Source organism: Hemitrygon akajei, chromosome 10 (assembly GCF_048418815.1).
Source record: "Hemitrygon akajei chromosome 10, sHemAka1.3, whole genome shotgun sequence".
Taxonomy (NCBI): domain Eukaryota; kingdom Metazoa; phylum Chordata; class Chondrichthyes; order Myliobatiformes; family Dasyatidae; genus Hemitrygon; species Hemitrygon akajei.
Genome location: NC_133133.1, coordinates 2,022,608 through 2,038,539, shown reverse-complemented (window position 1 = coordinate 2,038,539; position 15,932 = coordinate 2,022,608). Strand labels below are relative to the sequence as shown.

Below are 15,932 nucleotides of genomic sequence, written 5' to 3'. Positions count from 1 at the left end.
ATTTGCTAAATCTATTGAAAGAAATGAGCACAAGGCACTGAGTGATGTGGGGAGAGGCAGGGCTGGTAAATGGGATTTGAGTAGATCATACTTGCTGGTCAGTGGAGTGGCTTACTCCTATTTTTCCATGCTTATAACAACCTCTGCTACAACTTGCCCTTAGAGCATCATTTACATAAATGTAGTTGACTTTCATTTCAACTAAAAATCGTTGTCCCATCTGAAGTGGAAAAATGAACTTGTACTGTTAAAAATTAGATCTTCTATAGTACGTATAAAAAGTATTCTCCGCCACCCTGGAGTTTTCACGTTTTTTTGTTTTACAACATTGAATCACAGTTGATTTAATTTGACTTTGTTGACACTGACAGAAAAGACATTTCCATGTCAAAGTGAAAACAATTTCTACAATTTGGCCTAAGTTTATTACAGTTATTAAACACAAAATAATTGATTGCATTATTACTCACCCCCTTCAAGTCAGTAGTAGGTGCACCTTTGGCAGAAATTACAGCCTTGACTCTGGATAGGTCTCTATCAGCCTTGCACATCTGGACACTGAAATTTTTCCCCCCATTCTTTACAAAATTGCTCCAGCTCTCAAATTGCACGGGGTTCGTGAGTGAACAACCCTTTCAAGTCCAGCCACAAATTCTCATTTGGAGTGGGGACCAGACACTGACTTGGCCACTCCAGAACATTAACTTTGTTTTTAAGCCATTCTTGTGTAGATTTGGCTTTATGCTTAGGGTCATTGTGTTGCTGGAAAACAAATCTCTGAAGTTCCAGTTCCCTTGCAGACTGCATCAGGTTTTCCTCCAGGATTTCCCTGTGTTTTGCTGCAGTGAAGCATCCCCAGAGCAAGATGCAGCCACCACCATGCTTCATGGTAGGGTTTTTGATGTGTGGTGCCAAACGTAGCATTTAATCTGATGGCCAAGAAGCTCAATTTCGGTTCATCAGACCATAGAACCTTCTTCCAGCTGACTTCAGTCTCCCACATGCCTTCTTGAAAACACTATCTGAGATTGGGTTTTTTTCCAACAGTGGTTTTCTCTTTGCCGCTCTACTGTAAAGGTGAACCTGGACAACAGTTGTTGTATGCACAGTCTCCCCCATCTCAGCCATTGAAGCTTATAACTTCTCCAGAGTTGTCATGGGTTGCTTGATGGCCTCCCTCAGTAGTCCCCTCCTTGCACGGTCACTCAGTTCTTCAGGACAGCCTACTCTCTGCAGATTTACTGTTGTGCCATATTTTTTCTGTTTCTTATTGATAGGTGTAGTTGTACTCTAGGGGACATCCATGCATTACAGACATTTACACCACATGCTGCATCTGCAAAGCAAACAGCATTATGAAGGACCCCACACACCCCTCATACAAATTCTCCCTCCTGCCATCTGGGAAAAGGCACTGAAGCATTTGGGCTCTTATGACCAGACTATGTATCAGTTACTCCCCCCCCCCCCCCCCAAAAAAAAAAAGCCATCAGGCTGCTCAATACCCAGAGTCTGGACTGACACCAACTTACTGTGCCTATTGTCTTGTTTATTATTTATCATAATGCTTGCACTGTTTTGTGCACTTTATGCAGTCCTGGGTAGGTCTGTAGTCTAGCGTAGTTTTTTCCTGTGTTTTTATGTAGTTCAGTGTAGTTTTTGTACTGTTTCATGTAGCACCATGGTCCTGAAAAAGTTCTCATTTTTACTGTACTGTACCAGTAGTTATGGACAAAATGACAATAAAAAGTGACTTGCCTTGAATTGAGTGTTCTTTTGTTTTTGCGAGGATACTGACTCACCAGCAGTTGGACCTTCCAGATGCAGGTGTATCTGTATCTACAATCAATTGAAATACCTTGACTGCGCACAGCTGATCCCTGTTTAATAAATTAAGTGACTTTGAAAACCAATTGGCTGCACCAGTGATGATTTGGTGTGTCATATTAAAGGATTGAATACAATTATTTTGTTTGTATTTGTAATTAACTTGGATCACATTGTGGAGATCTGTTTTCACTATGACATGAGTTTTTTTCTGATCAGTGTGGAAAAACAGCCAAATTAAATCCACTGTGATTCAATGTTATAAACATGAAAACTTCCGGGGTGGTGGTGGTTGAACACTTTTTATAGGCACTGTATCTTCACTAAGAAATTAAATATTTGAAATGTGCAATTTAGTGCATTTAGTATTATGCTGAAACACCTGTATGTACATTTCAAAAGTTTTACTTGCTGCATTTAATGTACAAAATTGCATAACTAATGTTTATAAAATTGTACATCTTTAAGATGTAGAATAAACTTTTCTGAGGGTTTATTTACATTGTTTGGTGGGGATGCTACAATATGCTTACCCTTACCTGTTATCCGTAAAGCTTCAATATGGCTTCCAAGTCTGAAATTGCTGGTATGGTATACTGAATTTGACTGCTCTTGCAAGGAGCATGTGAATATGGAATAGCACTATGAACATGGAATAGATTAAGCTATAGAGCAAGCTTCATCTGAAAGGTGTCATTTCAGGGCTAAAGTTTTTTTTTAAAAAAAGCACCCAGGTGTGACTGGGAGATTCCTGGGAAGGTGTATTCATTTGTGGCATAGGTCAAATGATAACCCCCCACCCCAACCCCTTGCAAAGTGTAGGAAGAGGATGTGTTTGTTAATGGAATCATCTTGAAAGTGGAGAGAAAGCTGAGGACAAACTATTCCAATTGCTTGTAGATGAAGACAAAACACAAAGTAAAATGGGCAAACCAATAGTGTGGGTGAAGAGCTGCTGATTGGCCCAAAGGACCAAGTGGTACATGGAAGAAAGTATCCAGTGGGATTCATAACAATGCTTAAGAGACCTTCTGGCAGAAGACTTGTTTCAGACTTCAATACTGAACTAATGTTAATTGCTTGGAATTCCCAACATACAGTGTAGAAGTTTGAGTTTTTAATTAAAGATTAAACCTCAGAAACTAAAGTTGCTTGTGTGTTTTCCTTGTTATTGCATCAGTGTACTGGACCAAGGACAGGTTATGCAATGGGTTTAATGCCCAGGAATTTAAAGCACCCATTGCTACTGTCACAGGCCATTGGTTTAAATGGAAAGGTGCTCAGACAGCACTATTATTAGTGATAGTGACATCTACATCATTAGAGGTCAGCAGTTCCTGATTTAGACCGGACATCAGTGGTCTTGGGTCCCATCATGTCTGGTGGCTTGGAGAAATCTTCATTTCCTGTCAATATACACACTCCTATACCTAGTGATTCTTTATGGACATATAGTCAATCTATAAGCGATCTTGTATTTATTGTGTTTATATCTTGGGTTTTTTGTATTGGATCTGGACTAATAATTATTTCATTCTCCCTTTATACTTGTGTACTGGAAATGACATTAAGTAATCTTATATCCCTGCACCAGACTGCAAATGATGTGAAACATCATTGATTGATAAACAGCTTTATATGCCATTGTTAATTGTATTCATATCAGGAATAAGGCTAAAAGAATGCCTGCCTATCTCAATTGTGCTGTGGAATCTTTACTTATTTCTAAGGCATTATGTTAGCACACCAGTAGAGGGGGTTCTTAATGACTCTTGTTTCTATCCATTAAGTGTCAAGTTGGCAACATATTCTTGATTCCACGCGAGAACTAGGAAACTGCTACAATCCAGCAGCCAAGGAAAGATTCAATGAAACAACTGTTACATCTCTTTGCACTCAGCCTCTGGCAAATTAACATTTAAGAACTTAATTAGGTAGATGGAGGGGCAGGGTTTATGGGTTAAATTCAGGAAATTGGGACTAGTTAGGTGGACTATGTGTTCATCGGGAGTCTTGAAGAAGGGCCTTGGCCCAAAATGTCAACTCTTTACTCTTTATAAATGCTATCCGACCAGCAAGTTGTGTGTGTTACATCTGGCATCCTTTGCAGTCAGATGTCTTTGCATGGATACAGGCAATGTCCACATCCACCCAACTGTCCCAATTTCCTGCATTCAGCCCATCTACTAAGACCTGGCCCACCATCTACCTTCCCAAGATTCAAGATCGTTTAATATAATTTTCTGTACACAAGTGTGAGGGGAATGAAATAATTGTTACTCTGGATCCAATGTGCCATTAAAGCAAAATAACAAACAGAAATATAAATACATGTACATTCATATTAGCTGTTAAATGACAACAGGCCAAATGGGCAAAAGGCTGATCACTGCTCTTTGTTCAAATATCTTTGCTCATTGATTTCGTATGCTGAAGTTTGCTGTGGAAAGTACAATAAAAGTAGTCTTTGGTGATTGCAGTCTGAGAAATTTCAGTTTTCGCATGTGTCCAGTTGTTCGCAAGTATGAATTCCATTGTTGTCATAAACAGTGGTGAATATTGCCCAGACTATCCAATCCCTTCACATAGGCCAGATCCCTCATTCACCACACTTATTTAGGAAAGGATTAGAGTATGGTGCAGGTGCATTTGAAGCATTCCTGCATAAGTCCAGTGAAGGACTTCTAAAAGCCCAGCCTCCATAAAAGGAGTACCATCTAGCAGAGCGGTTGTTGGAATGGTCGGAGTCAGAGTGGTAAGGCTTTGGCTCAACAGGGCTTCAGCAAGAACAGGTGGGGCAAGGTAAGTTCATTCCTTATTTCGTATTTATTTTTTACTTATTTAACTTAAGAGAATAGTGGGTATGTCAATAGAGCCACTGTTCTATTCTGGGAGCCGTATGTGGGATTTCAAGGAGATTACCAGCCTTCCCGATGGCCACATCTGCACCAGGTGCATGGAGATGCTGCTCCTCAGTCTCTAAGGAGACTGTTAAGGAACTGGAGCTGCAGCTCAATGACCTTCAGCTTGTTAGGGAAACTGGAGAGGGGATAGGAGCTACATGGGACAGGTAAATGGGTGACTGTCAGGAGAGGGAAGGGAGAATGTCAGATAGTGGAGAGCATCTCTGTGGCTGCCCCCTCTGCCAATCAGTACCATGAGGCACAGGACCTGCATGAGAAAGCAATCACTGCAGTGCCTCTGTTATAGGAGTCAAACTGGTCACACTGGCAGAACAAAGGACCTTCTGGAAAATCCTTGCAATTCTGGACAATGTTTCTCGCCCTCTGCATGCTGCCTTGGCAGAAGAAAGGAGCACTTTTAGTAATACATGAAGACGACTGTTGCTCCAAAGTGCATGAGATGAGGTCATTCATACCCTCTGCCATTAGGCTCTATAATGAGTCAACTTATAGTAGGAGAAGAGATGACCCCTCCTATTTGTGATCACTCATATTTTAAATTTTGTCTTTTAGTATTTATATCTGTGCATTGTAATGCTCTGGTGACACTAATTTCCTTTGGGGTCAATCTATCTATCAAAGGACATACTTTATTGAAAGGCAGGCAGGAAGGCATAGGTGGTGTAGCTCTGTGGTAACAGATGGAATTACATCTTTAGAAAGGTGATATGGAGTCAGAGAATGTTGAATTTTAGTTAAGAGAATGCAAGGGTAAAAAACCATTATGGGAATCGTATATAGACCTCCAAATAGTAGCCAAGATGTGTGGCAGAGATTATAAAGGGAGCTAGAAAAGACATGTTATAAAGGTAATGTCACAATTGTAATGGGGGATGTCAATATACGAGGGAATTGGGAAAATCAGGTTGATGTTGGATCGCAAAAGAGGGAATTTATTGAATGCCTAAGAGATGGGCTTTTAGACCAGCTTGTGCTTGAGCTTACTCAGGGAAAGGGTTTCTTCGATTGGGTGTTGTGTAATAACCCAGATCTTATTGGGGAGCTTAAACTTTAGCAGACATTTTGACAGGGAGAAGCATAAGTCATATGTATCAGTATCTCAATGGAATAAAGGAAATTACAGAGGCATGAGAGAGGAGGATACTGGGGTGGGTGTGACAACAGAGCAAAGATAGCTGAAGTTTCTGGGAATAGTCAAACACAGGATAGAAATGTCAACCAGAAGTTGTTCTCAGATGGCAAGGGTAGTCAATTACGTCTGACAAGGGAAGTTAAGGACTGCAAAAAAAAAGCCAAGGAAAGGGCATATAAGGTAACAAAAATGAGTGGGAAGTTGGATGATTGGGAAGCTTTTTAAATCCAACAAAAGACAACTAAAAAAAGCTATAAGAAGGGGAAAGAAGAAATATGAAGGCAGACTAGCCAATAATATAAAGCTTCTAGAAGACACGAGTCAGGCTGCACTTAGAGTATTGTCAACAGTTTTGGACCCCATATCTCAGAAAGGATGTGTTAATTGAAGAGAGTCAAGAGGAAGTTCACGAGGATGATTCTGGAAATTAAGGGGTTAACATATGAGGCGTGTTTGGCAGCTTTGGGCCTATTCTCACTGGAATTTAGAAGAATGCAGGAAGTGGGGTGGGGTATCTCATTGAAACCTACCAAATGTTCAAAGGACTATATCAATGGAGGATGTTTCCTCTGGTGGGGGTATTTAAAGCGGACATTGATAGGTTCCTGATTGGTCACCGCATCAAACGATGTGGCAAGAAGGCAGGTATATGGGAGTGAGTGCAATCCGGGATCAGCCATGATGGAATGGTGGAGCAAGCACAATCGGCTGAATGGCCTAATTCTGTTCCCATGCCTTATGAAAAGGAATATGATTCCTGGGTGACTAAGTGTACCCAGTTTTCTAATCTCCAATCCCCTTAGCCCCCCATTATCCAGTTTTTCCCCTTCCTCACCTGCCCATCACCCAGATACTGGGTTTACAATCTCCTCCACTCTGCTTTCACTTTCCTTATCTGGTCCCACATCACCTTTCTTGCGTAAAGTTCCAGAACATGTAACTCTGTCATCCCCAATCAGCACCTTGCCACCACTGTCTTTACCTCTACCATTCCCACCTCACTTTGACTGTCATCATCCCCTGCCTCACCAGATCTTGCACATCTATCCCTATCTCTAACCTTCCCACCTAACATCTTCCCCTGCCTCACATTGTTTCATCCTGCTCCTGTCTCTACTCTTTCAACCTGATACTAAACGCCCATTTATCCCCTGCCAAACCTGGTTCCACCTATTCCCTCCCAGCTCACTCCTCCCTTTCAACTTCCACTGGCCATCTCCCTTCCGTATTCTTGGGCTTGACACATGGATGATCCCTCTACCTCCATGACATGTTCAGTTCTTCCAGCATCTGCAGTCTTCTGTGTCCCCACTCTTCAGTCACCTAATCACTCCAACACAGACACTCCACATCCAGAAAAACAGCATACAGGCATATTTTTAGGGTTTCAGCATACTTTGAATTTTTTGATTTACCCCGCAGCTCAGTGCCAGTGAGCAGAAATCAATTTCTGTGGCTCTCTCTAAGTCTGTATACTGTATTCTGCTCATGACTGCACTGGTTTCCTCTCACATTTGAAAGACGTACAGGTTGTACAATAAGTTGTGGACATGCTCTGGTGGCATCAGAGTACAGCTACCTGCTGCTCCCAGCACATTGCAGACTGTTGACCATTGACACAAATGTTGCAGTTCAGAAGCAGAATTAGGTTTATTATCACCAGCATGTGATGTGAAATTTGTTAACTTGGCAGCAGCAGTTCAATACAATACATAATCTAGCAGCAAGAGAAAAATAATAAATAAAACATAACAATAAATAAACAAGTAAATCAAACAAGTACATATATTGAATATATTTTTTTAAATGTACAAAAACAGAAATACTGTATATTAAAAAAGTGAGGTAGTGTCTAAAGTTTCCAATGTCCATTTAGGAATCGGATGGCAGAGGGGAAGAAGCTGTTCCTGAATCGCTGAGTGTGTGCCTTCAGGCTTCTGTATCTCCTACCTGATGGTAATAGTGGAAAAGGGTATGCCCTGGGTGCTGGACATCCTTAATAATGGACGCTGCCTTTCTAAGACACCACTCCCTGAAGATGTCCTGGGTACTTTGTAGGCTAGTGCCCAAGATGGAGCTGACTAGATTTACAACCTTCTGCAGCTTCTTTCGGTCCTGTGCAGTAGCCCCCTCCACACCAGACAGTGATGCAGCCTGTCAGAACGCTCTCCATGGTACATCTATAGAAGCTTTTGAGTGCATTTGTTGACATGCCAAATCCCTTCAAACTCCTAATAAAGTATAGCTGCTGTCTTGCCTTCTTTATGACTACATTGATATGTTGGGACCAGGTTAGATCCTCAGAGATCTTGACACTGACCAATCCCTCTATGAGGATTGGTATGTGTTCCATCTTACCCTTCCTGAAGTCCACAAGCAGTTCTTTCATCTTACTGATGTTGAGTGTCAGGTTGTTGGTGTGGCACTAGTTAGCACATCTCATTCCTATATGCCCTCTCATCATCATCTGAGATTCTATGAATAATGGTTGTATTGTCAGCAAATTTGTAGATGATATTTAAGCTATGCCTAGCAACACAGTCATGTGTATACAGAAAGTAGAGCAGTGGGCTAAGCACACACCCCTGAGGTGCGCCAGTGTTGATTGTCAGCGAGGAGGATATGTTATCACCAATCCGCACAGACTGCGATCTTCCAGTTCGGAAATAGAGGATCCAATTGCAGAGGGAGGTACAGAGGCCCAGGTTCTGCAACTTCTCAATCAGGATTGTGGGAATTATGGTATTAAATGCTGAGCTATAGTCTGATGTACAGCATTCTGATGTAGCTGTTTGTGTTGTCTAGGTGATCTAAAACTGTGTGCAGAGCCATTGAGATTGCATCTGCCATTGACCTATTGTAGCGATAGGCAAATTGCAATGGGTCCAGGTCCTTGCTGAGGCAGGAGTTCAGTCCAGTCATGACCAAACTCACAAAGCATTTCATCACCATGGATGTGAGTGCTTCCGGGCTATATACTTCAATGTTTCTATGTACAGTTGCAAGAAAAAGTTTGTGAATCCTCTGTAATGACCTGGTTTTCTTCATTAATTACTCATAAAATATGGTGTGATCTTCATCTAAGTCACTACAATAGATAAACACAATCTGCCTAAATTAATAGCTCAAACAATTGCACTACTTATCATTCACACTGAGTACACTATTTAAATAATCACAGTTTCAGTTCAAAAAGTATGTGAACCTCTGGGGTAATGCCTTCTACAAAAGCTATTTGGAGTCAGATGTTCCAATCAATGAGATGAGATTGGTGATGTAGTTGTAGAGGTGCCCTGCCCTATTACAAAAAAAGACACACAGGGCTTGAGTCAGATTACTGACAGACCTGGTCTTCACAAGAAAGATCTCTATATATGCACTATGCCTTGATCAAAACAACTTTCAGAGGACTTTAGAAGAAGAATTGTAGAGATGCAAGAAGCTGGAGAAGGCTTAAAAAAAAGCATTTCCAAAGACCTGAGTGTTCATCAGTCCACAGCAAGAGCCATTGTCTACAAATGGAGGAAATTCAGTACTGTTGCCACTCTCCCCAGGGGTGTGTGTCCTGCAAAGATCACATCAAGAGTACAACGTGCAATGTTGAAGGAGGTGACCTTAACCCAATTGAGATCTTCAGTGTTTTTCTTGTAGTGGACACATAAGACTTTAGTACGCTCTAGAGATTTCTGCAAGTCTTTTGCTGTTATCATTGGGTCCTTCATGTAAGGACACCACAGAGAAAATAAGTGTTCTCCAAAAAAAAACATTGCTGCACGTTTCAAGTTTGCAAAAGTCTACCTGGATGTTCTACAATGCTTCTGGGACTATGTTCTAGAACATAGAAATCTACAGCACCCTACAGGCCCTTCAGCCCACAATGTTGTGCTGACCATGTAACTTACTCTAGAAACTGCCAAGAATTTCCCTTGTGCATAGCCTTCTATTTTTCCAAGCTCCCTGTACCCATCTAAGAGGCTCTTAAAAGACCCTATTGCATCCACATCCACCACCACCGCCGGCAGTGCATTCCACAAACCCACTACTCTCTGTGTGAATAACTTACCCCTGACATCCCCTTGGTACCTATTTCCAAGCACATTAAAACAATGCCCCTTTGTATTTGCCATTTCAGCCCCTGGAAAAAGCTTCTGGCTATCTACATGATCAATTCCCCTCAGCATCTTAGACATCTCTATCAGGTCAGCTCTTATCCTCCGTCATTCCAAGGTGAAAAGGCCAAGTTCACTCAACCTATTCTCTTAACGTAAATCCTCCAATTCAAGCAACATCCTTGTAAAACTCCTTCGCACTCTCTCTATAGTATCCACATCCTTTCTGTAGTGAGGTGACCAGAACTGAACACAGTACTCCAACTGGGGTCTGATCAAGGTCTTGTATAACTGTAACAATACCTTACGGCTCTTGAACTCAGTTCCATGGTTGATGAGAACCACCACACCATATGCCTTCTTAATAACACTGTCAACCTGCACAGCAGCTTTGAGTGTGCAGTCGACATGGACACCAAGATTTCTCAGACCCTCCACACTGCCAAGGGTCTTACCATTAATATTATAATTAATGTCTTCAACTTTGACCTACCGAAATGAACAAGTTCACACTTCTCTGGTTTGAATTCCATCTGCCACTTCTCAGCCCAGTTCTGCATCCTACTGATGTCCCACTGTAACCTCTGACAACCCTCCAGACTATCCACAACACCACCAACCTTTGTGTCATTAGCAAACTTACTAACCCACCCTTCTACTTCCTCATCCAGGTCATTTATAAAATTCACAAAGAGGAGGGGTCCACGTGTTCTGTGAACAGATGAGACCAAAGTAGAACTTTCAGGCAGAAGTATACACTGCTATGTTTAGAGGGAACACCAACACCAAAACCTTAACTCAACTGTGAAGCATGGTGGAGAAAGCATCATGGTTTGGAGGTGTTCTGCTGCCTCAGGACTTGGACAGCTTGAAATCTTTGAGGGAATAAAGAATTAAAAATTGTATCAAGATAGTTTACAGGAGAATGTCAGAGTAGCAGTCCGTCACCTGAAGATTAATAGAAATTGAATGATGCAACAAGTCAATGATATCAAAGAGAAGAGTAAATCGACAACAGAAAGGTTTAAAAAGAACATTTGTGTTTTGGACTGGCAAAGTCATAGACCTGACCTTAACCCAATTGAGATGCTGTAGCGTGACCTGAAGCAGGCTGTTCATGCAAGGTATCCCAGAAGTATTGATGAACTGAAACAGTTTTGTGTGAAAGATTGGTCTAAAATTCCTCCTCGCCATTTTGCAAGTTTGATCAGCAGCTACAGGATAGGTTTGGTGGAGGTTATTGCTGCTAAAGGAGGTTCTACCAGTTACTTTATACAAGAATTCGCATACTTTTTCCAGCCTGGACTGTGGATGATTAAGCAATGTTTTCAATAAAGACATGAAAAATACAATTGGTTGTGTGTATCAGTTTAGACAGATTGTGTTTGTCTATTTTTGTGACTTAGATGAAGATCTAAGTAATTCTGTAATTAAAACAGAAAAACAGGTAATTGCAAAGGGTTCACTTTTTTCTTGCAACTGTACGTGACAAATCAAGCTGATCTTTATACTGCGCTGCTCACCAATGATGAAGGGACAGTGAACAACACATTTGCAAAGACATCATAGAACTGAGGGGTTAACCATCAGGAAATATCAACTAAACTCTGCTTTGGGAAGAGGAAGTCAATTTGTGACTGAGATCATTTAAAAGATAAACAGATTCCTTGTTGGTGCACCCAGAGATAAACATGAAATAGTTAAAAGTAAATGTATTATCAAAGTACATGTATATCATCATATACAACCTTGAGATTCATTTTCTTGTGGGCATTCAGATAAACAAAATGATATTAATAAATAAGCAATAGGTATCGAGAACATGAGATAGTCCTTGAAAGTGAGTCTGTAAGAGGTGAGAACAGTTCAGTGTTGGAGTGGTCCCTCTGGTTCAGGAATCTGATGCTTGAGGGGTAATAACTTCATGAACCTGGAGGTAGGGGCCCTGAGGCCTGGATGGTGGGTGTTGTTAATGATGGATGTTGCTTTCCTGCAATAGCGCAGTGAATACTGGCACTGACCGTATTTATTCTTTATTTAAATTTGGGAATAATTTTTTTCCAGAGAATGGTGACAATGGGCATCCAGCTCCCATGGTAGTATAGCAGTTAGTGTAACACTATTATAGTGCCAGCGACCCAGATTCAATTTCCGCTGCTGGCTGTAAGGAGTCTGTACGTTCCTCCCATGACTGCAAAGTTTTCCTCGTGTTGCTCTGGTTTCTTACCGTAGTCCAAAGACGTACAGGTTAGTTGGTTAATTGGTTATGTTGCTCATTGGAGCAGAATAGCCTATTACTGTGCTATACCTCAAAATAAATGATGCCTGGTTAAAGCCAAAACAGTCTGCTGAGTGGGTAAGGAACGATATGTTTCCAGAAATGCCCAAATTCTGACAGTGTCCAACGGTCATTACATAGGCCTTTCAACTCAATCAATCTGTGCTGGCCATCAACCACCTATTAGCCCCAATTCTATTCTATTCTTCCCACATGCCCCTTCCCCCAGCTCCCCCCAGCCCCACTCAGATTTTACAACTCACTGCACATCAGGGACAATTTACAGCAGACAAGTAACCCAGCAATCCACACTTTGGAACATGGGAGAAGAGTCACACATACAGCACTGGGGGAGTCACGAGCGAATCTGAGCGTCTGGAAGGTGCATCAGTGTGAAGTTCAAGGATAAACTCCAGAACTCCGTCCCACCACTGAAAAGCAAAAAGGGCTGCAGATTGGAGCAACTATCTCCATCACCCAGAGCACAGAATGCCCTTTAGGACACTCAGCCCATCAATTCTTCTGATTTATTATCCCTCACCCCATTCTTCTGCCCTCTCCCCATAACACTTGATGCCCTGACTAATCAAGAAGCTATCAACTTCCACTATAAGTATAATCAATTACATGGACAAGACGGAGCCAGTGGCCAACAATGATGTCTGATGTTCAGTTCACAAAACTACTTATAAATCTTTTAAATATGCTCTACTACTAAACTGTGTGCAATTGGACATTTTGGGTCAACTGAGGGACCTGGTGCTCTTGCTGTCTCTGGGGGAATTTGGTGAGCTTGAGAGTGGAGCACGCACCCTAACAGCGAAACATAAATCTATGTTTGATTCCGTTACTCCTCACTGATTAAAGTGTTGAGCAAGATTGAAACCGACGAGGACAAGAGCAGAAGGCAAACAGATATTCAGCACCATCACCAGCGTTTGACCAGTCTCTTGCTCGCTGTTGCCAGATGAAGGTGCAGGAGTCTTCCTCGTGCTGCAAGGTTTGATTGGCATGGTTTTTGGTTACTTTTTGTTTGCTATTTTGCACAATTTGATCAGGGCACTCAGTGCGGATCGGTTCTGTGGTCAATGATTGACAGTGCTGAGCACTCCTAGCCCATTTCAGGGGTTCTGCAAGTTGATGCCTTTTGCCGTTTGCGTGATTTGTTCTTCTTCTCACGTGTTCTGTGTTTGAAGTTTTCTTTGAATACATTTCAACCAGTACACCATAATATCATAAGAAATGAGACCAAGGGTACCATGCTGTTTTGTTGTTTCATGGCTGCCTGCAGAAAGAAGAATCTCAGGGTTGTACACTGTATACATTGACAATAAGTGTACTTTGAATCTTAGACTTGGTCTCCACAACCATTCATGGCAATGAATTGCACAGGTTCACCACCCTCTGGCTAAAGAAGTTTTCCTAATCTCTGTTCTAAGGGAATGTTCCTCTATTCTGAAGCTGTGAGGCCATGTCCTGATGAAGGGTCTCGGCCTGAAAAGTTGACTGTTATTACCCTCCATAGACGCTGCCTGACCTGTTGAGTTTCTCTGGTGTTGTGTGTGCTGAACAATGTATCTCCTGCACCAGGAACAACAGCAGTAAATGTGAGCATGACAAAGGTGGGATCCCTCAGTGGGGTGAGCCTCTCCTGAGGAGGAGCTGGGAAGAACATAATGGCATACAGGAACAGGCCATTCAGCCCACAATGTCCATGCTGAATATGGCGCCAATCCAAATCATCCCATCTGCTTGCACATCGGTGTCAGTGGGCATGACATGATGGTGCTGGCAGCATAGCGGTACATTGCTTGGGGCATTGGAATTCAGAGTTCATTTCTGTCGCTGTCTGTAAGGAGCTCCTGACTGCATTGATTTCCTCTGGGTGTGCCAGTTTCCTGCCACAGCCTGTGATGTAAAGATTAGTAGGTTAATTAATCATTGTACATTGTGCCATGATTAGTTTAGGGTTAAATAGGTAAATTGCTGGGCAGCGCAGCTCAAAAGGCCAGAAGGGCCTGTTCCAAGCTGTATCTCTAAATAAAAACATCCCTCCACTTTATCCCTGTCCAAGTTCCTCTTAAACATAACACACACACAGGGTGTGTACAGGGATGGTGCAGTGTATAGGGGTAATGTCAGGGAGGGAGGGATGGCTGGCTGAGATCACTGGGTAGGGAGGAGATGAGGAAAATTAAAAGGAGTGGGTAGAATGGGGACTGTAAGATGAACAGATGGGAGTTCCGGGTTCAAGGGTGGATGTGATGGGGAGGAGGGGGTTACAGGGCTGACAGTGTAAGACTATAAGGGGTGGTGAGGATGATTGAGAGGGTGGATGGGAATGGGGTCAGAGAGGGAGTGAGTCATTGAGAGGTGGGAATGGGGTTGGTAAAAGGAGGTGGGCAGCAGGTAGGGAGTGTAAAGGTGGTTGAGAGGAATGAGTGTGGGAGTGAAGGGGCAGAGGCAGAAAGAGTGAGTGAAGAACGTGAGGGAGGTGGGAGAAATGGTGAGGGAGTGGGGAAGTTAGAAAGGAATGAGGGTTGGAGTAGATGGGGACCATGAGGGAGGAGAGGGGGTGAATGCGGGCGAGTGAAGGAGGATAGGCGGCAGTGAGGAACGAGAGTTCCGCCTCCTCCCCGACACTGAGCGGCGGAAGCGAGGGCGGATCGGCCGATTTGCGCCGCGGATGTGGATGAACCTGCTGCCCGGAGCGGAGGCGCCCCCCTGTACAGCCCTACGCCGAGGCCGAGACCCAGCCCCAGCCCCTGGCCGAACCCGAGGCCGAGCCCCTGGCCCAACGCGAACCCGAGGTCGAGCCCATGACTCCCGCCGAGCAGAATGTCACTTGGCTGATCTCACTTGGGGTGCTGGAGTCCCCGAAGAAGACGCCGTCCGACCCGGAGGAGTTCCTGAGGAACGCGCTGAAGGATGGGCTGTTGCTGTGCCGGCTGCTTGAGCGTCTGGTGCCCGGCTCCGTGGACAAGGTGAGGGGGTGGCCGGGGTGGGGCCGGAGCCACGGTGTGCTGGGTATTGGGAAGGAGGTGGGAGAGAGAGAGAATGGGAGGCGAGGACATAGGGTGGGGTGAGGAGAGAGAGGGAGGATGGGGTCGGCGGTAGTGGCTACGGGTGAGGAGCGGGAGAGGATGGGGCGAGGAGAGAGGGAGGATAGGGTCGGCGGCAGCGGGGTTGAGGAGAGAGGATGGGGATGACAACAGTGGGTATGGGCGAGGGGAGAGGGTTTGGGGCAAGGAAAGGGAGAGGGTTTGGCGGTGAGGGGAGGGAGGGGGTGAGAATAGGAGAGTGGTCGGGGCGAGGAGAGGAGGAGGGGTCGGGGAGCAAACACGAGGAAATCTGCAGATGCTGGGGCAAGGAGAGGGTTTGGTGGGGAGGGGTTGGGGAGAGAGAGAGGGGTCGGATGTGGGGAGGGGTCGATGTGGGGGGAGGGTTTGGGGGCAGGGAGAGGGTTTGGCGGTGAGGGGAGGGGTTGGGGAGAGAGAGGGGTCGGGGCGAGGGGAGGGGGCAATGATGAGGAGGGAGTGGGGAGGGATTGAGTGTGGGTTGAGGTGAAAGGATGAAGTTGGGGTGAGAGAGGGTGGGGATATGAGGCTGGTGGTCACAGGTGTGGGTGTGTCATAGGGGCTGCTGATGTGAGAGGGATGGGT

General features: G+C 43.9%; 1 protein-coding gene across 5 annotated transcripts in view; it reads left to right on the top strand.

The window, feature by feature from the left end:
- The first annotated feature begins 14,875 nt into the window (after positions 1 to 14,875).
- Positions 14,876 to 15,932, top strand: part of arhgef6 (Rac/Cdc42 guanine nucleotide exchange factor (GEF) 6) — a 236,446-nt gene continuing 235,389 nt past the window's right edge. For 2 of the 5 annotated variants that reach the window (XM_073057747.1, XM_073057742.1), the window contains exon 1: positions 14,880 to 15,254. In XM_073057747.1, coding sequence (XP_072913848.1) covers positions 15,090 to 15,254 — 165 coding nt within the window. In that variant the 5' untranslated portion in view covers positions 14,880 to 15,089. Of the gene's footprint in view, positions 15,255 to 15,932 lie in introns of all 5 variants that reach the window. The other 3 variants (XM_073057741.1, XM_073057740.1, XM_073057744.1) reach the window with 3 other exon arrangements.